General features: G+C 46.0%; 2 protein-coding genes and 1 long non-coding RNA gene across 10 annotated transcripts in view; 1 reads left to right on the top strand and 2 right to left on the bottom strand.

Moving 5' to 3' along the window:
* Nucleotides 1-4: 4 nt before the first annotated feature.
* Nucleotides 5-14,984, bottom strand: YDJC (YdjC chitooligosaccharide deacetylase homolog). 6 transcript variants are annotated; one of them, XM_051767953.1, is made up of 7 exons: nt 14,383-14,592; nt 14,129-14,301; nt 11,304-11,435; nt 6,132-6,291; nt 5,273-5,372; nt 4,411-4,588; nt 5-857 (listed from the first exon to the last, which is right to left on the bottom strand). In XM_051767953.1, the coding sequence occupies exons 2-7, from the start codon at nt 14,284-14,286 to the stop codon at nt 815-817; spliced, it is 771 nt and encodes a 256-aa protein (XP_051623913.1). In that variant the 5' UTR covers nt 14,287-14,301; nt 14,383-14,592; the 3' UTR covers nt 5-814. The 6 variants fall into 6 exon arrangements, with proteins under 6 accessions (XP_051623913.1, XP_051623910.1, XP_051623911.1 ...); XM_051767950.1 differs by lacking the exons at nt 5-857; nt 14,383-14,592 and adding exons at nt 2,072-2,421; nt 14,851-14,984; XM_051767951.1 differs by lacking the exons at nt 5-857; nt 14,383-14,592 and adding exons at nt 2,072-2,421; nt 14,687-14,789.
* A 538-nt stretch (nt 14,985-15,522) lies between these two features.
* Nucleotides 15,523-19,876, bottom strand: LOC127460890 (uncharacterized). The gene is made up of 4 exons (XR_007899889.1): nt 19,532-19,876; nt 18,580-18,713; nt 16,301-16,781; nt 15,523-16,186 (listed from the first exon to the last, which is right to left on the bottom strand). It is a non-coding gene; the product is annotated as an uncharacterized LOC127460890 (long non-coding RNA).
* Nucleotides 19,877-20,043: 167 nt separating this feature from the next.
* Nucleotides 20,044-24,588, top strand: part of TOP3B (DNA topoisomerase III beta) — a 91,148-nt gene continuing 86,603 nt past the window's right edge. For 2 of the 3 annotated variants that reach the window (XM_051767987.1, XM_051767985.1), the window contains exons 1-2: nt 20,059-20,337; nt 21,149-21,345. In XM_051767987.1, coding sequence (XP_051623947.1) covers nt 20,169-20,337; nt 21,149-21,345 — 366 coding nt within the window. In that variant the 5' untranslated portion in view covers nt 20,059-20,168. Of the gene's footprint in view, nt 20,338-21,148; nt 21,346-23,352; nt 24,502-24,588 lie in introns of those variants that run through there. The other variant, XM_051767988.1, reaches the window with a different exon arrangement.

Here is a 24,588-nt window from a genome sequence, read left to right as displayed (position 1 = left end):
ATGGTTTTATTTTCAGAGAGGTCTGGGGGTTAACTGGAATTGTAGTATCATTTGTAATTTAGACTTGAGTTGCCTTTAAAGCTTTCATAGAACCACTGAGAAATTTCTTTATCACCCTACATGCAATTGAAAGGTTCCCTATTTAGAAGTCTTTTAGTATACTTTATTCATTTCTCCAATTAAACGAAAATTTGGGGTTTAATGCTGTTTGTTTACATTTTGTGTTTGCAGTACAGCGCTCGGGTACTGCTGCTGTCAGGTTCTAGTGCTCAGCTGCCAGGAAATGCCTCCAAAAATCAACAGGTGTGTAACGTCCAGTTGGTTGTGATCAGGGCAAATTCAGCGGTTAGAACATGAAGCAATTTAAACGTTAAAAATAAGGCTTAAAAATATCCATGAAAACACGATGACATTCCATGACCAGCTGAACTCTGTCCCGTCACAGCGGTTGCAGTGATCCCGGTGGGCGCTGGGCGGCGCTGGCGGGTGGGGCTGCTCGGAGCGCGGGTCTGTCCCCACTGGAAGAACCTTTGGGAGAACGTCATCCCAAAAGGTAACAACTGCCCTGGTCAGACCCAGCCGGGAGTGCTTTTAAAAACAAACTTGTCATATATCTAATTAATTCTCTGACAATTATTTAGGAAAGAATCTGGAAAAATATTCTCTACAGTATCCTTGTTTTTCCTATTTGTACAGGACAAAAATGTCCTCAGACGTGTTACAGGAAAGATCAGATAGTTCCCATTAAGGATAGAAACCCTTCTGGAGCTCCCAGGCAGCCACAGGGGAAGCAGAAAGGTTGGGTGGGTTTAGTTCACTCACCAGCTGTAATCAAACCCAAAAGCCTTCCTGAAGCACTGCAATAGAAAAGGCCTGAGTTTATTTTTCATATAAAAGAATGACAATCATATTGACATTTTTAATATTAAAAAACATAGTTAGCAAAACCGATTACATTAATTCACTTATGTGCAGAAAATGAGCATAAACAATCTAAAATAATTTCTCCCCATGTGAAAGTTCTATAGGAGTGACAGGGCTGCAGTTAAGAGCGTGAAGCATTGCTGGGGCTTATTGGAGTTCAAATGCTTTGGTGGGAGGAATAAAAGGGACAGATACAGGGACCTTGTTCCCTTGCAGACCTGCTTGTAGCTGGCACAGGGCTGTCCCTGTGTTTGTCCTGAGGGGCAGTGGGCGGGGCAGGATCAGTTGCTGCTGCTCTTATACACAGCAGTTACTGAAATAGCAGATGGGTCAACAGTTGATGTTCTTGCAAAGTCATCCAAAAAATAAGAAAGCCCCTCTGAAAGGGCTGTGGCCGATGTTACTTTCCTATAGGAGCTTAATGCTAAGAGGCAACATAAATAGGCAGGGACAAAATTACTGCTGGCTGAGGTGGCTCCTGAAAGGGGCTGCAGATCCCACTGTGCCACGTATATTATCTGACTGCTCTAAGCAGAGGAATACTCTGAAGGTGACGTGCCCTGCACCTCTCCCCATCTACGAGCAGGGATAAGTGGAGGGGCAGGGACCATGACAGTGCTTTAGGAAAACCAAATGCTGAAGGTTTCCAGGCCTCCCATGACCTACACCAAGCGGCTGCTCCAAAGCAGCACCTGCTCCTCCAGAATGTTTATTTTTTTGCCATTAAATCCAAAAAGAGAAATGATGGTGCAAAGCGTCTCACAACAGAGCACACCCCTGTGCTGCTCCTTCATTGACAGGAGCTGAGCCCTGGGAGGCAGCTGGGCCATGGTCGCTGTCCTGCACTGCGTTGGGGTGTCATAGAAGGGGTATGTCACATTCAGAGCAGATGCTGTGGCCTAAAAACTGGCAGTCGTGGCTCTGGGGCACTGCCTGGAGCTGCTCACAGGGTAATGCTCTTCCATTCCCAGGCTGTTCTCAGCTCCTGTCAGCTGTGCCAGGGAGTGTGACACTGGTAACAGTGGTCTGGCTTGTCTGGACACCAGCAACTACCTGGCTTCAGAGGATGGATGGATGGGTGGGTGGGTGGATGGATGGATGGATGGATGGATGGGTGGGTGGATGGATGGATGGATGGGTGGGTGGGTGGATGTCTGCTCATTTATTTAAAGATCTTTGAATGAACACAGCTGAATGTTCCTGCTTTTGTAATGGCTCTGCAGCTCCGGCTTAATTAACGTCTGGAGTTCATGGAGGCGCTCCCAGGACTGGGAGAAATCATCCGGTCCTTCCCCACAACCACCAACGGGTGGGACACTGGGGTACCCTGGATGCACCATCAGTTCAATGGTCACTGTCCTGCTCTGCAGTGCTGGGTGTGCAGGTGAGGGCGCCCTGGATGTGACCTCCATGATGGCAGAGTTGATGGCACTCCAGATGCTGCTCACAGACATGTTCTTGCCCATGGTGCTCAGGCCTATATAAATGTCAGGCCACCTGGAGCCAAGGGAGAGAATACTGATATTAATGCTAATGAGGTAGGTAGAGAGCTGTGTTATGTCCAGTGGATTAGGAATCAAAATTTACCTACAATGTAAGACCAAAAAGGGGGAAGGGGATTTTAAAACTTTTAACTATAAGCAAAAGTGAAAACAGAACCTCACACCAGTTATGCTTTCTTTTTCCTTATTGAAACGAGGATCCTATTTCCAGCAGCAGTTCTGCAGTGACAGGAACTCCCCGGCATCAGTAGTGCTGCTGAGACTACTGACATACACTGTCACAGCACAGGGGTTGTTTGGCAGGGGTTGGTTGTTTGGTTGTTTGTGAGCTTACAGGTGCATTTTGTTGGCCCACAAGGGAAGAGCAGAGCTAAACTCAGAAATGCCACACTATCAAAATCTTACACCTGAATAATAACCCTCAGGTAAGTAGAAACAAAAGTGACTGAAATAAAATGGAAACCACTCAGCTAAAGAAGCGTTCTGCCAGAATGTATCAAAGAGCCATAATAACTGGACAAAATGCTACTACTAGAGGACAGCTACAGGCTGGTTCTTAGTAGCTTTGACACAGATCTTTTTTCAAGTCTGGCTGCAAACACTGGCCCTAGTGCAGCCTGAACAAGCCCAAGGCAGGTGAGCCAAGTGCATGTGAGGGCAGAATGAGGACGTTTTTGGAAGAAACCAAGGCTGCAGTTTTTACCTGCATGATCAAAGAACAGCCCAGCTGAACACTGGGCTCTTCTTGAAAAGCGTTTGCAGGACTTAGCAGAAGAATTTGAAGTGTGAATATAGTACCCTTGCCGACACCTCGCTGCTGTGCAATGAGCAGAGCCTTGTGCTCTCTGGCATCACAAGCCGGCTCCAGGGGCTCAGCACGGTCCTTCTGCACAGGTGCTGAAGTCGAGCTGCAGCACTGAGTTCCCCGAGCTTTCAGCCGCCTGTGCTCTTTGGGTTTCTCTGGGTTTCCCTGTGTTCATGTTTTGGTAAGAGCTCACCCCTTCTCACCTGCCCCACCAGGAGCGGCCGGAGCGGGGTGGATACAAACACACAGGTCCTCGGGTGGCCCCGCCAGTTCCCCTGTCCCCCGGGCAGCCCCTGAGCGTGCAAGGTTTCCACTGCGCTGTCCTGGTGTGCACCTGCCTGAAAGGTGCGTTACTCTCCTGCTGAACTGCCCTGTGAGTTGTTGTGCCCTTCCTTCCCTTAGAAACAGGCTGGAGCACAGCCCACGGGCTCTGGAAGGATGGGGCAGGGTAAAATGCCAGCCTGATGTTGCTGTTCAGGACAACTGATACCAAAAAAATTAACTAAAAAAATAACTTTTTCAGTGGACTGAGAAAGTAACAAAATCTGCCCCAAAGGACAGGTGACTGCAAGGGTATCAAGTGAAATGTCTTTAATCCATAAGGCACTGTTTAAGCTTATAAGAAAAATATATTACTGGGGGAAGGGCTGAGCTTTTCGGACTTGGCCCCTGAGGTGCAGGACAGACAGGACAGGCTGTTTGCTTAGAGCAGTGACTGCTAGCTGTGGCACTGCGAGCTCTGAGCTTCTTGCTTCCCCTTAACGACAAACACTTGTTTCTAATTAGTCTCTTTCCTCCTACTTAAAACCCTTTCTTCACTCTGCCAGGTAGATGAAAAGTTATTTCTTGAAACCTTTCCCTAGATCATACTTTTAGTATTCCAGTGTTGATGCAGCATTTCTCTTGCCACCCCAGATGCCAGGCTAATGCAGCTTCACTAGGAAGGCTGAGAAACATACCCTGAAAAGAACATTCCCTTTCAAGTGAGGAAGTGAGTCATCTCTGTTCAAACAAAACTTCCCAAGCCCTAGTGCCCCTGACACTTGTACTCCTCCTGAATCTCTCTGTAAGCCCAGAAAAGGAAAGAGAAAGGTGGTGTTCCATTTTTGAAAGATACTATCAGGAACTGATAAGATTTTAAAGTTTTACTGCAAAAAGGATGGGTAATGCCTGTCTTACCTTATTCCATGCTTTGTAAACACATCCACTGTGTTAAAAGAATCTTCTTCTACTCCCAGATAAAAGTCCATCAGGGATGGTGGAATCCAGTCACAGTTATGAAGGCCTGGCTCTACTGGGACACGAGTGTACTTAATCCCATATTCCTCTAACACCTCTGCAAACACATGCCTGACCTCTGCAAATATAACCAGGGACAGCATAGTCAGGAATTGGGTAACCAGCTCATCATCTCCCCTGTGAGATGTTAGCACAGAGGCTTCTTTCCTTCCCATGTTCAAGAAAATAAAATCACATTTGGTTTATCTTCTGCTGAAATGGTTTTCTTCATCTGGATAGGGGTCACCTTCTATGCTGGAAATATTTCTCCCTCACCATCTGCTCTAGGTGCCTTGTAGGTCTTCCCTTCAGCACTGAGCATTTAGTCCAGCCCCCCCCTTCTAAGTGAGTGACTCTGGTCTTAAGAGTGCACCAGAGGTGACTGCGTTGTCAGGAATGAGTTCTTCATCAAGTCCCTGCAAGTCAGAGCAATGTTATCCAGAGGCAGTTTAGAACTGGAGTGGGGGAACCTGGATTCTTTTTTTACTCAGTTTTCTGTACCACAGTGACCTTATTTTCAAAACGAGGACAAAAGGTACTCGGTCATCTCTTAAACATGCTGGGACCTGTGGGCAGGGACTGGGATGGAACTAACTGAGAGGATGGAGCTCTTGTAGCACCTGAAGAGTCACCAGCTTTTGCAAACTGTAAAGCAAGTGTCTTATTGCTCAAACAGGGAGCTGTGGTAGGGGAGGCCCCTCTTTAGTGACTCTCTGAGTCCCTCACCTGCTTGGCACTGGGAAGAGGAAGATTTCCTTCTCACCTGGGAGGACGTGGACGTGCTGGTGCCCATCCATGTGAGGAGGCAGGTGACCTGTCAGCTCATGGAACAGCTCCACCTGGGCCTTTAGCTCCTGCTTCACCTGTGCCACAGAGAAGGGTCAGAGCAAGACCTGTTAGGAGGCTCAGAGTAGGAGAGTGGAGGGGCTGCTGGGGACATCACTGGCCAGGAGTCAGGACCTGGCCCTGGGAGGCACCAAGTGCTGTGATTATAAATGGATCAAATGGATGTGCAGCTCTGCTGGGTTGCCCAGAGCCTTCCCCCAGGCATGGGGCTCTTTGTGGTACTGGTCATAGGGATGGTGCTGATACTGGGATTTTCTAAAATACATAGGGCATTTGAATACCCATTTCCCTTTAAAATTATTGAGGAAATGGGTGCTCATATCCCATAGGCAGTTTTGATCACCTGAACACGTTTGTTAGTGCTCACAGGGCAAAACCAGCCATCTCCCTAGAGAACAAAAGCCTGTTACAAGCAGATGAAAAGCCTAGTGCCTATTCAGGACTTCTCTGTCATTTGCCCTTTAGTGATCTCTAGGTTTTTTGTAAATACCAGTTCCAGTGCCTCTTCTGCCCCCTCAGATAAGTAGTTAACAGGACATTAGTGTATGCAGGCACTGAAATGGGGAGGAATGACTTCTAAAAGGCTGCAGAGCCTCTGGCAGAAGGAGGCCCAGGTCCTGGAAAGCCATCTCCAGCTGCACAGGCAGAACAGTCATCTCTAAGCTTACTCACAGCCGGGATCTGGGAAATTTCTTCAGCTGTTATGTGTTGGGATAAATGCAGGCTGATCTTTACCAGGAAAGCAAGTTGCAGGGTTGTATGTGGTCTTCTCCTACCTCTGACATGTTCAGGAGACCTCTTGATAGAGCTGTTCTGAATCCCATTTTTCCATGGAAGAATCCATCTTGGTTGAGCAGAGAAGAGTTTGTTTTGAGCACCTCACACACAGGGGAGCCCTCAGAAAGGTTGGCATGAAGGCCTATTGGGATGCTGTACCTGTAACAAGAATGAAATATCTGCTAAGCTTTGCACCTCCCTTACTGTGGCCAAAGTAGGGGGGGGGGGAGATTTCAGTGAAAGAACTAGACTGATCTCAAAAGTGTTGATGTACTCACTGGAGCACATCTTTGTATTTCTGCTCTGCTAGAAAGAAAAGCACAGTGACCCTAACCAAAGTGGAATATCTCCAGATAACCACCCCGTGCAGTCTGCCAGGGGCCAGTCCATGAGACTTCACAACTCTGCTCCCACCCTGGCTCACATCATGAGGTACTCTGGGCTAAATGCTGTAACTACACTTAGTAACTGCAGTTACCAGCGATCAACAGAAAAATCTGGACCTTGCATCCTTTTCTAAAACATTTCATTAGCTGTTGCCAGGTATCCCATTGAGTTGTTCACCATATTAAAGATGGTAGATTTGAGACATCTGAGTTTTACTTGACAACTTCTAAAGCTGCCCTTAAGTAGAATCCAGTGCCCAAGGCAGCTGTTATGGCAACAGCACAGGCTACAAGTGTAAATACTGTCTGAGTTTAAGAGTTTCCTGGTCCAAGGGGCTGCAGCTGGAATTGCCTGCAGTGTCATGGTTCCTATGTACTGGTGCAGATGATCACTCAGTGAGTGACAAGGCTGAGCAGTATAGAGCAACACCTCTCTGGCACAGCCAAAGGAATAGTGCAGGGGGCTCATAGTGAAGTGTAGAACCTTGCTAAGGAAGCACAAGGGTACAACTGATTAACTAGTTGCACTCTAACAATTTTTATAAAAATGAAACTCTGGAGCTGGCATAGCTGGAGAGCCCCTCTGAGCCACAGGGCTTAGGGGAGTGTTGGTGTTTCCTTCTTGGTCTGTGCTGTGGATTCCCCTACAGTGAAAACAGGATTTGTGAGTGCTCAGATTTGTGCTGGGTCTCATTAGCATTTCTGCAAATCCTCAGAATCAGTAGCCAAAATGACGCTTTGAAACTTTTTCCAAGACAACCCCTGGCCTCCAGCTGACCCAGTAAGTGCATGACAGAATTGCAATGTTGCACCTGTGCTGCCCAGGCTGAGTCATGGTGCAGAGTGAATTTCAAGGCAAAAGTCTGTGATGCTTTAAATCGTTCTTGGAACTTCCGCATGAGGCTGCTAAAACTGAGATTGGTCTGTCCCTGGTACAGCCTTTGTACCACAGGGAGTTAAAAAAAAACAATCTCCGTTTAGGCAAAGTGTGCAAAAACCAGATCTTCCCCTTCTGTCTGCTGCCCTGAAGCTGACTGGTAAAACAGCAAGTTACTGGAGACAGGACTGTGGATGGATTGGTCCAAGTCAGAGTAATTTAGCTCCTTCAGGTCCTAAAGCTTTGACCCTCACAGGGCAGAAAGTCTCTTTCCTGGCTCCTCCATGTCTCGCTCTCCAAGTAGATGGTGCAGTTAGTTGCTAGATGCTACTTCTCAAAGACATAAATGTTAAGAGTCAAGTTATATGCTCAGATCTTTGGAACAAAATGAGTCCATGTCTTTCCAGTCCACTGTCTGATTAAGGAGTTTGAATGTTTGTTTAATGGAGCAAAAGAGCTTGTGGGGAGATTTCTGTGCAGCAGGGCCTGATTGTTTTGTTGATGATAAATATTCCTCTGGTGTTCACACCTGAGACCTGAACACTGACACATGCACAGAAACTCCACAGAAATGGAAGGTGCTGTCACTGCGAGTGTGGCCCTTGGGCAGGCAGCTGGGCAGGAGGCAGCTACAGAAGGGGTGCTGTGAGAGGAGGGTTTCCCCTCCATCCTGTGACCTGCTGGGCACCCTGCATGAGCCCAAAGGCAGAGGGAGATCCTGTGGTTTTGTTTTGGCTTTTTTCAGAAGTCCACCACAGATTCTTTTTCACGTCTTTGGGAAGCTGCCCAGCATCAGCTGGAGCATTATTTGTACCAGAGTCACTGCTGTTTGCAAGAAAAAAGGATTCATGTGTTACCATGAATCAGCAGATGGAATTTTTTTGTTGAGTTATTTCCAGGAGAAGGCAAGACCCTCCAACAGGTGTGGGACAATGAGAAGCCAAGTGCTGCACTGGGGAACATGAGAGCTGCTCCTTGCCTGAGCCAAAATCAGCCCCAGAGCTGAGGAATGTGTGGAATGTGGAAGTGCAGAGAGAGCTGGCCTTGTCCTGGCTGTAAGGGGAGACCCTGACTGTAACATTAGAGCATGTTTCAGAGCTTTGGCCAACACCAGCTGAATATCTTAATAGTTTTCTCATGGAGTTAGTCCTGGCTGGTTAGACAGACTGCCCAGGCTGAGGCATCTAAAGAGGAATTGCTCGTGTTTAATGGCTCTGGGATACAGGGACTGAAACCAAAACTCAAAAAGCAGCATGTGAGAAACTTGATCAGAAATATCACTCTGTGGGAGATGCACAGAAGCAGGAGTGCTGGGAAGGCTGTGAGGTTATGGGAAGGAGGACAGTGCAATCAGTACAGCAGAGTTCTGCTGCAAGCCAGCTCTTCTCCCCACAGACTGCTATACACAAGGGACTAACTCTGCTGAGCACCTCTCACTACTGAAATGCAGATCCTGCAACCCAAGGGCAATGCCAAGGCAGGCTGCATTGTAAAAAAGGAAAGGAGAAAAGTCAGGTAGTGGGAATATCCTGAAAGGGTCCCTTTTTCAGAGTGCAGATGATTGTTTCTGCTACCCAAACATACTTTATAGTTGCCCATATCTTTTCAAAGGCTGTAAAATATCTGTTATTTTACTGGCTGAAATACTGAGACTAGCAGCTCAAGTAGCTTATATAGCATGTGATGCTGCCCTGGCGACAGAGCTCAGCTGTTGTGCCCAAGCCCTTTCCAGAGGGGATAGGGTGAGCCCTGCCGGTCACTGCTGGGCAGGTCTAACTGCTAATTGCTCACGTAAGATCCAAAATAAAAGGGTTGGCATTGAACTTCAGGCAGTAGTTTAGTTTCTGCAATAAAAACACTGCAGTAACAGCTACCATTGCCAAAGCAAAATGATGCTGAGGAATCTGCTTGGTGTCTCCAAGCTCTTCTTGGTGGTTGTTTAAGCAGCAGCAACCCTTCCACAACCTGTTTGGAGAAGCCCATGTCCATGTGTTTTCAAGTCCATCCCAGTGCTCTGGAGAATGCACAGATGTGAAGCTGGATTTAGCACGGGGGTTCAGTTCACTCCTGATAAAGCCAAAGGACAGTGCCTAGAAGTGTGTGCTCCTACAGCATGAGCAGCATTAGACTGGGCTGCCTGGGAGCTTGCTGAGAAGAGGTTCAGGGCAGTAGCTTCTGCAGCCACTGAGGTTATTCTGCTAGTGATTTATTTGCACCCAAATTTGGCTGTTAAACCAGCCTGGCTCTGTGGTTCTCTGCTCAACATCCCTTGTAGAGGTGGAGAAAAAAAGAGGGGGTTGTGGGAAGAAGGAAATACCCTCACAACAAGTGCTACAAGGGGCAAGAAAGAATTTACCCTGGAAAGATTTCTGAGTCAGCAAGCTCAGTCCAGTAATCAGAGAGCGGAAATACAATCAGCTAAACTGCTTCCTTTTCAAGTAGTTGCTTGTTTTGCCACACGGATGCTCTGAACAAAGTCTCTGCTAAGGCAAACTGCTCTGTGCAGCTGCAATCCGTGTTCATTCACATCCTTAGCAGTAAAGGCACCCTGGAGATGGTTACCACCCTGAGTCGCTCTTTTAAAGTGCCCACCAGCTTTGCACATTTCTGAGCTTGGTGGACGAGTAACAGTGTCCTGGGTTCTGCCTGGCCATGGCAGGGGACTCTGTGCAGTCCCTGTGTTCCTGGGAGCAGTTGCAGTGGCTGAGGGAATTATGTGATTCACCAAGAACAGTCCCAACTGAGTTGCTGAATGCTGCAGGCTCTGGCATAACAATAGCACTTACCTCTTCCTTGATGTGTAAACAGCTCCCACCTTTAACATCCTGTTTGTGCCATCCAGGAAATTACTGTTCATCAGGTTTCAGCCCAAGGGTGACACAAGTTAGATGTACCTAGACACCCTGCTTCAGTAAACATCCACGTTGGAAGCCAGACAAAGTCTGAGGCCAGACAAAGCAAGTCTGTGCTTTGTGCAAAAACATGCAAGTCTTAGTTTCTCCATGTTGGCATTTGCATACTTCCTCCTCCACACACTTTCATCATTCAGCAAACTGTAAGATTTGTCTTTCCTCAAATAGCATCTTTTCTTGCTCTAATACCGCTAAAGCCTTATTTCTGCTGCAAGAAATGCTCCAAAGCCTCTGCAGTGTTAAGAACTGGTGCTGTAACATAGCTTAGGGACCTGAGTTTCTGTTGTAATTACATCTTTGTATGAAGTGAAGCTCCTGTGTCTATAATCTTACATCAGCAAAAAGTGCCAGTAAAGTCACTATGATCTGGAATTACAGTTTAAGGCCTTGGATTGGGCTCCACCCCTATCCAAACAGTTCAGCAGTGGTGCTGTCTGCTGTGTGATTAACAGTCACATAAAAGGGTGATGAGAAAGCATGAGAGATTTCTAGATTAGTCAGATGTTAACTGGGAGTGTCAGAATTAAGTCACAATTTACACACACATTTTGCAATTAGTGTTGATGGGAAAGGAAGTGAAAACATAAAGAGCAATTAAATGTGGTTTGTTAGATTCTTTTGTTAAATGTACCCAGATGTTGTAGGGGCTTCAGCTTTTGTGTAGCTGATGTTCAGCATTTAGACTGTGAAAAAACACCCAGGATATAGCAGCAAACTATCTTTCTATCTCTGTATCTTTCCATCTCTGTATTTCCAATGAAAAATGAAGGGATTTATTCATTTCAGGTTACAAAATAACCCTTCCAATTTCAGGGAAAGGCTCTGGAATAATCGCCAAGAAGACTGGTTAACTTCAAGATAGGGCTTGCTAAGTAGAAAACTGAGATTATATTATATGGATAACAAGGAAGTCGCAGTCAGTCAATGCCACACAAAGAGAAAAGTTTTGAGTTACTGAAAAAAACTTTAACCCATAATGGTAGCCTGTTCTCCCACCTGCTGTTCCGGTTTTGTTTTTCTCTGGCAGTTGCTATCAGTAGGTTTGTCGTTTGGTGATGGATCAGCCTCTGCTGAAACTTCTCTGTTGTCTGAAGCAAGTGGGTTCCTTCTTTTAGCCCAGTTGTGACACTGAATGAGAAAAGCCCAAGATCCTGAGTCGGGATGTTAGGGAAGGTGTATTTTTTAGTTCTTGGTTCTGCTGCAGGTTCTGCAGTTAGTTTGTGTTAGAGCTGGTACTAAGATCTGCTGATTATCATCACATTTCTGCCAAGGCTTCTATTTAAAACTCAGGGTAACAGATGGTATACCCAGAAACCTACACAATTACCATGAAAATGAAAGCTAGAACTAAATTTCAGAGGAACCATGTTCCTTTCTGAAGGATGCTGAGTTCTAACTTTGCAGGGCAGCACGAGGTGCTTAGGGTGGAAAAGTTGTCTTGCTACTAATTAGCTTTGCCTGTGTCCAATTTCCTGAAAACAAGGGGAGGAAAGAGAGCTCAAGACTTGCAGTGACAAGCCACCATGTCACAGACAGTTAATCAAGAACCACCCAGATGATTTTCACAAGCCAAAGAAGCAGTCCATCACTCTGACAATCCTGCACATGTGCACCACGGCACGTTAGCGCTCTGGTGCAAAAGACCAAATTCCACAGCACTGGAACAGGCCCCAGGAAAGAACAAGCTATTTGCTTCAAGCCTCTTCTCTCAGCTGGTGATAGATCCACTCTTCCTGCTTGCACCACTGATCAAGGCTGAATAGGGGAAGATAAACTTGGGGAGAAAAAAAAACAGGCAGGCTTTCATCCCTTAAAACACAAAGCCTCAATATTCACAGTAGTATGCGAAATGACACCAAGCAGGGGGAAGAGGGAATAAGAATGGCAGGACAGTCAAGCAAGTGATGCTTTCTGATTTTTGCACCACAAGATGAGGAGGATTCAATGACATTTCTAGTAAGTCAGACCTATTTGGCATTCGTGTACATCAGCCTTTGCAACAGAAGAACAAATATTTCAGAGGTGACACAGGAGTTCATTTACACACACAGGTGCCAAGTAAGCAGCAGTTGAGGCTGGGCTTGCATTAGAACATGAGGAACCCTTTTCCCCACACCTGCAAATGCTCCCCCCATGCCTGGGTAGAGCTGAATACAGCTGCAGAGAGTTACACAAATGAGGAACTGTAGAACCTGGGCTGTTGATCTTTAGTGTTGGCAGATGTTCCCAAAGTAGCCCTGCTTATATGCTCAGAAATAGATTTAAATCCATTTTATTCACATCCACAATTCAAAATTACCCCCACCCCCAAAGAAGAAAATGAAATTGTAGCAGCAGGCTGCAGCTTCTGCTTTCACCTGCTCTCCAGCCTGGCTTTTCACACCCAAATCTGCTGTCAGCACAAGTGTCATGACCTGGATTCAAAGATGCTTTTTAAATCTCTGATTACATGGCCTACTTTCTGGCAATGGAAACGAGGCCAGGTGGATGCTATTTTAAAAGCCTTCTAAAGACCATGGCTAAAATAGCTGACAACATTACTGGAACACTGGGTCTTAAAGGGTTTCACAGGGCGTCTGAGAGAAGTGCTGGCTTTATCTCTGTGTTTTGTATTTCATTTGTTTCATTTCCTAACAGGACTTCAGGAATCCTAACAGTGTGGTGCCCCTCCCCTTATCATCCCCAGGCAATTCCTCTCTCGATGTTTGTGTGGAATCTCCAGCCTTTTTAACAGACCAGTCTGTCACTAACACCACACCCTGGCTTTCCTCTATCATCCTACACTGAAGAAGCTACAAGCAATATCCAAGTACCCCTAAAACCACAGCAAACTGAGGAGAGATGCTGAAGGAGAACAATGACAGCAGGACTCTCATGGAACTGTCCCCTGCAGCAGCTACTTTTGAAGCATAAGGTCTCGGTTTGTTTAGTACCAGTACAACTCCTTTCCTTAAATTGTTTCTCAACCCCATTGCTCTCTCCTTCAGAACATATTCCTGTTTCCAAGTGCCTGCCCACACCAGAGCTGAAGCAATAGCTGAATTTTACCTCCTAAATACAAGTAATGCTTCCTATTAAAAGATTTGCTGGACTAGTCCACGAGACTGCCACGGAGCATTTGATCTGCTGCAGAGCTAACTGCCAGCAACCTCTGAAGCTGGTAAAGAAGTAGGTGTAAGGTATCATCCCTCTCTTTATGCAGTTTTAACAAATGTATTTATCAAATCTAGAATTAATAGAAATATTTATGTGCTTTTTAAAAAGGTTTCTGGGGTGGGGGGAAAAAAATCAAGTTTTCCACTACCCAGGTTTATAACTAAGCCCTTGCAGAATCACACCTTTCCTTGATTCTGCAATGAGCCCAGATGACCTTGTGTTCATCCTGGCTGAAATGGATAAAATTAAATGAGATTTAAAGATTTGTGCTTTTATGCTCTAACAGTTTTAGGGGTAGCAGATTGGACTGAGTGTATAATGTGCACTTTCTTTCTGATGATGCATCTTTTAGAAGTGTGGAAAGATAAAGTCTAGCAAATCCAAATCCTACTTATCAATTCAAATTGTATAAGTGGCTTCCTGACCTGAGGGGGAAAAAAGGTGTGGTAGCTAATACCAGAGAAAGACCATTATGGGTATGGTTGCAGGTCACTGATTTTACTATGAAGAGTCTTAGTAAATGTGTCTGAATCCAGTTTTCTTACACCAGTCTGAGCTATGACACAGTATTTATTCTGGGGCCACAAAATGTTAAATTTTTCAGGCTTGGCTTTCCGTGGAGTTTGTGGAGGCTGTTCCCGAGGGAGCTAAAGAAAGTAGCTTACCTCCTTGCCAGCTTCGCTGCATCTGCTGCAGCGCTTCCGTTGACTAGAAGCGACACGTTAGATATCGCACCGGCCAGGAAACAGTCCACGATGCCTTGGTTTCTCCGAGGACAATAGCCAAAGTCATCTCCAGTTACTATTAGCTTCACCTGAAGCATCCTTAGATGTCATCCCTAGCAAAAAAAGTAAAGGAGGTTAAATCGGAACACTCGGCAGTCTGCAGATCACAGGCAAACAGGAAAAGACAAGCTCACCGGGGTCGAACTCGATGGTGACTCAGCCCCTGACTAACTCCTCCTGCTCCACCTCATCCCGCCGCTGGCTTGCAGCGCAGGGGTCGGATCTGCGTGTGGCCGCCTGGCTCACACTAGCCCTGCCCTGGCATGAGGAAGGAAAGCCTTGCCTGCACTTTGTACCGCCGGGGATGGGGAGCGGGCGAGAGGTCAGGGACTCGGTGAATGATTTTATCGACCGAGGGCGCGTCAGGGGTTCAAATTCTGTTCCTCGGGCACACCCCCGCCCGCGGTGCGCAGTGAAATGGCCACGGGTGCGGATCACCTGAGGCCACCCCGCAGCCGTGACGTCCTCGCCGCTACCGATGCCCGCCTGCGGGCCGTGTCCCCGGAGAGCAGAGCGGCCTCCGGCGGCCCAGGCTCTCCCTCCCACAGCGGCAGGGGCACCGAGGTCCGCCGGCCCCCTCCCGCCCCCGGGGCGGCGCGTACCTCCGCTGCAGCCCGGTCCCAGGGCCGCCGCCAGCTGTGCCCGCCCGCCCCGCCGCGCATCCCCGCGGCACGGAGCTCCCCCGCGGAGAGGCGAGAGCAGGGCGGCCCCGCCGCAGGGGTGGCCCCGCCGCGGCGCCGGCGCCTCCGAGCGCGCCGAGCACCGGGATCCGCCCTGCTGGCGGCCTCTGGCGGCGGCGGCACGGCACGGCACGGCACGGCACGGCACGGCACGGCACGGCACGGCACGGCACGGCTGCAGTCGGGCTGCCGCAGGACCCGTGCCGGGGTGCTCTGGCGCAGGGCCCGGGGTTGGCCCCGTGCCGCTCTCTGTGCCTCCGGCTCTCTTGGAAGCGCAGGGATCGGACGTCTCTCCCCACAGAATGCGTCAGGTTGGAAGGGACCAGAGTGGGTCATCTGGTCCAACCTCCCCACTTAAGCAGGGTCATCCCAGAGCACATGGCACACGATTGCATCCAGATGGTTCTTGAGTATCTCCAGAGAGGAAGACTTCACACCCTCTCAGGCCAACCTGTTCCAGTGTGTGATCATTCACACAGTAAAGAAGTTCTTCCTCGTATTCAGGTGGAACTTCCTGTGCATCAGTTTCTGCCCTTTGCCTCATCCTACTGACTGGCACCACTGAGCAGAGCCTGGTTCCATCTTTTGCACATACATTGATGAGGATCCCTCTCAGTTGTCTGTTCTTGAGTCTGAACAGGCCCAACTATCTCAGCCTTTCCTTGTAAGAGAATTATTTCAATCCCTTAATCATCTTTGTTGCCCACCACTGGCCCCCTCCAGAAGCTCCATGTCTCTCTTGTACAAGACACTCCTGAGGTGGGACCTGCCTGGAGCTGTGGGTGGGATAAGCAATTCAGTTTGTGCTCTGAGGTGGCTTCAGTGCAAAACTGACCATCCCAACGAGGCCATGAATATATAATCCTGCCCCTGCACAGGTGAGAGGCACTACATAAGAATCTTAGACAAAGCTTGGCTTCTCAGCCTTCTTAACCTTAGTATGTGTTTAATGCTATTAATGATAACATCCTTCTTAAATATTTAATGCAGTTCCTGGAGGCTTTTCTTTTCTGATTTCATTCCTCTTTACCCAGCTGTCCCTCCAGTGACTGGAAGCAAACACTCCCCAGCAAGCAAATCTTGCCCCTGTGCCATTGCCCCTTAGATGCCAGCACAGCACTTCCTCTGCAGCCTATGTACCCCATCTAATGCCAAAACAGCCCTTGCAGCTGACTGCCACATAGTCCAGAAAAAAGTCTCTTACAAATTCAACCTGGAGCTGGAAGGCAAGGCAGACTTCCTCTGGCTGTTCTCTCCTCTGCAATGAAGACAGGAATATTGGCCAGCATTTCCAGTGGAGCTGCATAAGCCAAGACATGTACTAAGCACAGGCTGCATCTTCCAGCCTAACTTAAACAAAACACAGCCTTACCTCATCTTAGTCACAGAAGCCAGCAGCAGCTCTCTCTCCTCAAGTGCTTCACTGCTTTTAAGCTTGAATTTCTTTCCCTGAACTTGGAGTTTTTCAGTAGCAAATTCAGAGGTTTCCTGTATTTTACAAAAGCATTCCCCAACAATTACGACTTCCAACAAGCTGTCTGTTTACATAAAGAATGTGTTTTCTTTTTCTTATTACCTTGACTGTAGCAGATTAGTTTATTTGGGACTACAATGGTAGCATAGTAGGACTTGGTTTGCTTTTTCCTTGCATGAAATCTTGTTGAAAGTGTGAACTGTAAAAGGCGTTTGAATGAGACAAAGTAAAATTCACATTAATTTCTTTGGAGTTCTGAGGGGAGATCCCATGTTCTTGAAGCACCAATCCGGTTCGTTGAGAGATGGGGACAACATTACTGGACACAGATTGCCAGGACTCTGCAGAACTTCCAAGGAAATCTTCTCTACCTCAAAGACTAGAAACAGAAGACAGAGATTAAAAAATCCTCAACTCTATTCCTCCAGATGAAAAAATCTTCAATTTAAACATGTATAAATGTATATGTTAATACTTTTTTCTTTTTTTTTTTAATCAAAAATCTTCTGTTTATTTACTTACTCTGCTTGTTCTTACATTATGTTTATATCTAATGAATGCAAAAATCTGAACAAGTTATTTTGGATATCTAGTCCTTAAACAACTTAGGCTGAGTGATAAGGAACTGTAATTCTATAAATTTCTGGCAAGCAATTTTTTTATTTACTGTTCACTATTTGTATCAGGCTTAGGGGTCACAGTTAAAAGAGCTCTGTTGTAAGGTATTCCAGTGGAGATGAATGTTTGATCTGAAGTGAGGTTTACGAACAGCTATTCATCAGTGTAGGGTGAAAGAAGGAGACAGAAAAAAACACAGAATGTTTACAGACCTGGTTCTCTACTGTTACTGCCTTGAGTTCAGTACAGTTCATCCTTACTGATATCAGAGAAAGGACCAGATGCAGAGAAAAATCAGTGAAAGAGCTCGTGTGGATTTGTCTTTGTATCAAGTACTAATGTCTTCAGAATTGTGCCCTGTCTTTTTTGCCTAAGGTTCATGTCAGTCTGAGAAAGAATCCAGGTGTTACTGCAATGTTTTCTGTAAATCAAAGGCTCTCTATACCAATAGATGCATCCGTGCTTTTTGGGGTGTAGATCAAGCCCAGGAGCTGCCAGCTCTGCTATCTTAGTTGTCAGTCACTGTTTTTGTCATGCAAAGCAAACGGAAAGTTTAAAGCATCTTTACCAAAGGCCAATATAAAAAGGAAACCCTTTTTTCTATAATCTGTTGCATTGGGGCAGCCTACTCTGAAATTTTCTTGCGACACAGATTTTTCATTCCTGTATGCTAAAAGCATTTGGCAGTACCAAATCCTGTTTTTCAGGGAGGGCTGTGTTATACCTACAGCTGCACCTAGGTAGAAATGGCAGGCATTTTTTAAATCCTTGAAAATCAAATGTGCATAAGGAATGCAGAGTTAAGTGACTGAAGGCAGAAAGTTTTCTAGTTACATTTTACATTCTCCCCTTTTACAGTACTGTTGAATTATTTTGTTCATAATGAGATTCCTATCAAAAATGCTGATATTTCCATAACCAGTGTGCAGTCACATAATTTCTGAGGCAATTTTACCTGTATCTTACAACAATCTACTGGAAACAATAGTGGGCCCTGTCACAATGGGTGGTTGTTAGTTGCTGTGTTTGGCATTGATGGGTTCTTTGTTGGCAACCATTCTAACCCAATTATGTTTCTAAAGTAGGACTGAAAAGCGTTGTAGGGAGCACCATGTAAATGGCACTAAATGCACTGAGACTGAGTGACCTCCCAGAAAGACAGACAGGTGCCAGCTAAAGCCCCATATGATTGATTTTCCATGGCTAAAATGGCAACCACAGACATCTGGGTTTGCCCCACTTAAAACAACAGCAGCAAATGCCAGCTGTTGTCTTGGAACAGCAAGGCCACTTAGAATGACATAAAAATATGGTATTTGACTATCAATAGGGGATCTTTTGCTTTTCTGCGAGTAAACCTTTATACTTCCAGCACCAGGAAATTTTTCAGTCCTGAGAAAAGCACAGTGTGTGTCTGTGTGTGTGTACACACATGTGCATGTGACAGAGTTTAGTACTAGGGCTTGTTTTAAAGCAGACCTGGCATTTAAGTCAGAGATTTTTCTTAGATGTAGGTATAGCTAAAAAAATGGTCCAAAGCCAGCATAAAGAAAACTAACCATTCAATTGAGTGGTATCACATGGGTTGGAGAAAGCCATGCAGCTCCAAGACTGGTGGAAGAGGGAGAGAGTCAGCTGAGCATCTTATGACGTTTGCACTAGCCAGCAACACTAATATGCTTTCTAAATCATCCTGCAATAGAAAGTGCAGCGTTTCAATTCTTTGCTGTTGCAGGCACATAATACCACTGTTACCAAGACTTAAGTCCCAAGGCAGGTGCCCATCTTCCCGTTTCCTTGCCACTAAGAAGATCCAAATCTTTTGCTCTGTCAAATTACTTTGTATTCCTCAGAGTGTTACTCAGGACTCGCAGCAGGCTCTGATGTGATACATGGGTCAATCCAATGAGCAGGTTCAGAGGCAAAAGTTAACAAACTGTGTAGAAGTTCATGTGTCCTTTGTCCATGGCTGCTTCCTATTCAGATTTTTTTTGGGGGGGTGGGGGTATTCAGTTTGCAAAACTATGCAATGAATGACAGTGTGGATGTTGATTTATGCAGGTGTTTTTTCTAAAGAATAGAGTTTAGTAATCTCTTTGATAGAACTCCACAAGAGACCGAAGCACAGAAAGTGAACTTCAGGATCCAAAAGCAAAGATGTTATTGCTACAACTTACTGTTACAGCAACCAATATTAGTTCTTCTTTGTGTAGTGTTTATGCCCTATCATCAGAAGCTCAAATACAATCCAGGAATTACTGGATCAGTGATGTATTATCACGCAAGTCAATTCACAAACACTTTGTTCTTCAACACTATCTTACTTTTCTCTGCAAATCCCCCAAATGGGTAGATATTTACTCAACTTTAAGAGCAGGAACTGCAGGGAGGAGCAGTCCTAAATGTGCCACCTACCAGCTCTGAGCTAAAAGTGGCTTGAACGCAGCAGCACAGGCTGATTGACCTCTTAGTGCCACCTCTGGCTGCCCGAGGCTGTATCTAAACCATTACCTGTACTTGGGCTGGTGACCCCCCGAGCAGCTTTGTGCCTGACAGTGCTCTCGCTGTGAGGACCTTTTTTCTTCTCCTGGCTCTGATGCTAATTGGACAATCCTCCTTACAGCACGTTTTCCCGCAAGGCCTTTGAACAACCAGTCAGTGTGACCTGGCTATAATTTTTCATACAGCCTAGAGTGGACAGCAGCAACAGACCTGACGTCTCGTCCGACATTCTCGGCAAGGGCAAACTCACAGTGAGATCAGCACAGCCGTGTCAGCGCTGCCTCGGCGGTGACACCGCTCCGGGCCGCCCGTCCCGGGGGACTGACTCTAACGGAGCAGCGCCCGCGGTTCTCCTTCGCGTCCTCCCCCGGGAGCCGCCACGCCGCGGGCTCTCATTGGCCGCTTTTCTCCGTGCCCGTTCGCCGTAGCCCAATCCGAGAGCGCGGTGGAGCGGGAAGCAGGCGAGGATTGGCTGGTCGCGGCGGCGGGCGGGGTGATTGCCGGGCCCGCGCGGGCGGGCGGACGCGAGGAAGCGCTGCTCTGAGGGGGCGGTGGTGAGGGGACCGGCCGGGCCGAGGGGCGAGAGCGCCTGGACCGGCCGGGTCGAGGGGGTGGCGGTTTCGGTGCCAGCCAGGCTGAGGGCGCGATGCGGGGCGGTCGCCATTTCTTTCCGCTGGTGCTCCTGGCGCTGCTGCGCGGGCTGTGCCACGGCAGGGAGCCGTCGCCGGGCGCCGTGACCTGCGGCTCGGTGCTGAAGCTGCTCAACACCCGCCACAGCGTGCGGCTCCACTCGCATGAGGTCAAGTATGGCTCCGGTGAGCAGGGCCGGGCCGGGGGTGTCGGGAGCTGGGAGGTTTTGGGGGCACAGGCTGTGAGGGGGCCGGGAAAATGGCGGGGGGCAAGGAGGTGTCTGTGAGGGGGGCAAGGAAGTGTTTGTTGGAGGGCAAGGAGGTGGGGGAGACAGGCAGTGCCTGGCAGGGGGTTGGCAGGGAAATTGCGAGGAGTGGGCAGTGAGGGTATCAGGGAAGGAGAAGGAGGTGAGAGCTTCCAGAGGTTCATGTCCTTGGTGCAGGGGGAAGCAGCAGGCCAGGGATGGGGTGCTGGGGTGCGCTAGAGACCTGTCAGGGACAGCAGGATGCCGAGGCCCGGGGTGTGGGACGTGTCAGCTGCCTTGTGTGTGCCCTGCAGTCGGAATGTGACAGGGGTGCTTTGCCCCCATCCCTGAGGGGAGCCCTGCTCTGTGTCAAGGGCCTCAGCAGGACCTTGCAGTGTCTGTTTAAGCAACAAGGGTGCTGGTCTGTTTGGGGACACAAAGAACTTGGTATTTTTTTGAGAAAGGTGGGATGGTGTGAATAGTGTCCGCCATGAATCACATTTTCTTCTCGTGTGTTCGCCATGAACTTTGACAGTTTGCATCTGCTAACACATGGTGTGTTTGACTTCCTCAGTCTGAAAGATTATTTGGTACCTGCATTCCCTTTGCAGTCGGTAAATGGACTATGAGAATTAAACATTTCTTGAACGTGAAGGTGTGAGAACATTAAAGAAAATTTCTTTAGTTCTTTCAGGACTTTTTGAACTGGGGAAGCAGGTTAAGTCTCCTGTCATTTAATTCTACTTCAACAGGAAGTGGGCAGCAGTCAGTGACAGGAGTTGAAGCTTCAGACGATGCCAACAGTTACTGGCGGATCCGTGGGAAGAGTGATGGCAGTTGCCAGCGTGGTACACCGGTGAAATGTGGGCAAGCAATACGACTGACCCACGTTAACACAGGGAAAAACCTGCACACTCATCACTTCCCATCACCACTGTCCAATAACCAAGTGAGTTGTAAATCTTTACGTTTTTTATGAATAGTGCAATGTATTGACAACAGTCTCTCCAGTTCCTCATGTTTTTGGAGAACCAGCCTTGGGTGCCAGCTGCCAGCAGCAGTATGTCTGTGCGTATCCAGAGTTTGAGTACATGTTTTTCTTCATGTTGAAATAATGTATATCAGTTCTTCAGGTGAAATTTAATATGTAACAATATTGGTATTTCGCGGTAGTTTAAACAAATCTGGTTTTTTTCTTTTTTTTTTTTTTTTTTTTTAAATTCTGCACCATTGCTGCTGGCATTGTTTAAAGGGCACCTCCCTCAACACAGTGAAGATTGCTCGAGAGCAAGGCAGCTAATCATATGTTATAACACTAGGCATTCCTGTATCCAAGTTCCTTGGTGATCCAATCTAGTAGTCTCAGCCATCTTCTTGCTATTTTGTGAACCTATTTTGGTTCACTATTCTTATTTATCTGTCCTCCTTCCACAGGAAAATTGAATCTACTCTCATAATCGTATTTATTTATAATTTTGTACATATCTAGAAGAGTGTAATTTCTGTCATTAAGTCCCAGTCTTGTCCTTGAACAAATGCTTCTCCAAGGTTCAAAATCTCTCTTAAAATAAATAATGCAAGCTTGTCAGAAGTTTGTCATTGTTAGTCACTTCAGTCTTCCATCAGGCTTTGTAGATAGGTCATCACATTCAAAATTGGAAGACCTGACTCTTTGTGAAAAAGGTTTATCTTTCACCATGAGTAAAGTGGCTAAAACAATAAGGTCCAGCTTTGTGTAGGGTGTCTAGATAATCTCATTATTAAAAGAAGTGATGGAAAAATAGCATTTCAGAAGAATTCTTTAAAGAAAAGATTGAATCTAAAACCTTCCTCTAATTTTTCCTTTGTCATTGTAGACACTTTGTATAACATTGTCAGTAATGTAAAAACGTTCAGCAACTGTCATTGTGTTTCTTTTTTTTTATATATGTGTTTGCACAATGTCTGAGTGAAAGGAAAGCTTGCCTGAGTCCCTCAGAGATTTATAGGACTGTGACTTGTTATTGGTCATTGAGGTTATTGACATATGATGCAGTTATAAGTGCAAACTTTTATTTCGTATTCTTTACAGAAGTTGGATTTTCAATTAGTGCATTATCTTTCACACTTTTGGGGCTACGTAAACTTGAATTAACATGACCCTAAAATTTTAGGTTGCTGGGTACAAACTTTTGCCATTCTATTTTCAAGTTGTTCATCACTTCTAGTTCTCAGAGTTTTTAAGAATTAAAGGCTGTTTAGAGTCTCAAACAGTTGGAGCTTGGTCTGTCTGGTTTCTGTAAATGCTTGGTTTTGTTTTTATATGGTGCATGATGAAATCTAATCTCTCACTTTTGTTTTAGCAGCAATTCATTTGTCTTAATCATTGTCTTTATTTATTTTAAAGAGCTATGTAGCAGTCTGTCTGAAGAAAGAGTTGGGTCACCTTAATAGTTGGTGACCAAACTGTAAGCTTGGTATAATTAAGTATAAAGGGAATATGATGCTTAATGAGCTAAATTGTTGGGATGTTGTGATAAAAACACATGCTGAGAAAGCTGTTGCGATGGTAACTATGAAGACAGTCATACTACAAAGCTAAATGTCTACAGTTACAAACTTAATTTTGTGGGGAGAAAATTTGTATCAGCATTAGAGTTGTTTCTTTTGAATTTTTTTTCTCAGGAGGATTATTCTGATCTCTCTGTGCTAAATCCTCTTTTATTTCATTTGTATGTTAGGATTCGTTGGCCCTTTTTGCTCAGATTACACGGTGAAGTTTGTTGGCAATTCGTGATCAGATTGTAATGGTAGAAACTTCTGCTTCTGGATTTGATAACTGTTGGCAAAGCAAAGCAACAGCACTTTTTCTTTCCCCATCCTTGTCTTTAAACTCTGCTGACTTTGTGGTTGGTATTTGTGTGTATTGGAGGTGTCTGCTTACATTTTCACTCCAGGGAGTTTGTGTCTCTAACAGGAAGTAAGTGCCTTTGGTGATGATGGCGAAGGAGATGACCTGGATATCTGGATTGTACAGTGCAGTGGGACTTACTGGGAGCGGGATGACGCTGTGCGCTTCAAGCACGTGGGGACCGAGGTGTTCCTGTCGATAACAGGAGAACAGTACGGCCACCCCATTAGAGGCCAGCGGGAAGTCCATGGCATGCCTGCTGCTAATCATCACAACTATTGGAAAGCAATGGAGGGAGTCTTCATCAAACCCAGTATGGACCCTGCAAAACATGATGAGCTCTGAATTGACAGAGGATCCAAAAAGCTTTAGCTGACTCCAGAGTTCAGAGATGCTAATCCTTGGTCTCTTTTAAGTCTCGCCTTGCCTGGGTGACTGACTTTCTGTGTTACTGAAGGGCATTAGTTCATTCTAGAAATGCAGCACTTCTGTGGGGAATGGCTTCTGCCAGGTTCAGCCACTGACATTTATTTAGTGAAATCCTTTCTGAATTTTCAAGCTTATTGGTGGAACTAGTTCATACATCTGTTAGTTTTTGTTGTTGTTTGTTTGCTTGTTACTTTTTCTCAAATTCGAAGGAAATGGAAAAATAGAAGTAATACATTACTGTAGTCCCAAGTACAATAGAACTTTGTATTTTGTAATCTTTTTCCAACTATAATTAAATATTTGGAAACCGATTTCTACTTCTTAGTGAAAGAATGTCATTGATGAGGAGATGGATTGAGTCTAGAAAGGGAAAAATGGTTCTCAAAATGGTGTTTTTTGAATGGCTTGAAGTCAGTTATCAAGCCTTTGAGTAAACGAAAGTATCCATTTGAAAATAGCTTCCAATGTGCTTCCTGAGTTTCGTTCTGTACTGTATTGGAAGAGTTGAAAATATTGTGTATGTTGGAACAAGAAGAGAAAATTTTAATATATTTACTTTGTCCAAGAAGTTCAGATGATCTGGTAATGGTGGTACTGCTAATTGTCCGTTGGTAAGGCTGATCTGCTCTATGAACTGGTGCAGAAAGCTGCTTGTCTAATTAATATTAGAATTTTATAAAATTCCTTATGCTGCGAAGGAACACTTGAATTTGGCTTATGTTGTACTTCAGTGTCACTCTGGAAGATCAGTATGACAATTCAGATGAATAAATAGTGTGGCATATACCCATGTGGGGATTTTTGTGTGTGAATCCAGAAGAGCAAAAAGAATCTTAGACAATAGTTTGGTCCTGGATTTTTGACAGAATGGTG

Source organism: Manacus candei, unplaced genomic scaffold, assembly GCF_025592945.1.
Source record: "Manacus candei isolate 608988 ecotype Guabito, Panama unplaced genomic scaffold, ASM2559294v1 h1tg000090l, whole genome shotgun sequence".
Classification (NCBI taxonomy): Eukaryota; Metazoa; Chordata; class Aves; order Passeriformes; family Pipridae; genus Manacus; species Manacus candei.
The sequence above is the reverse complement of the archived record's forward strand: the minus strand, read 5'-3'. Positions and strand labels throughout refer to the sequence as shown.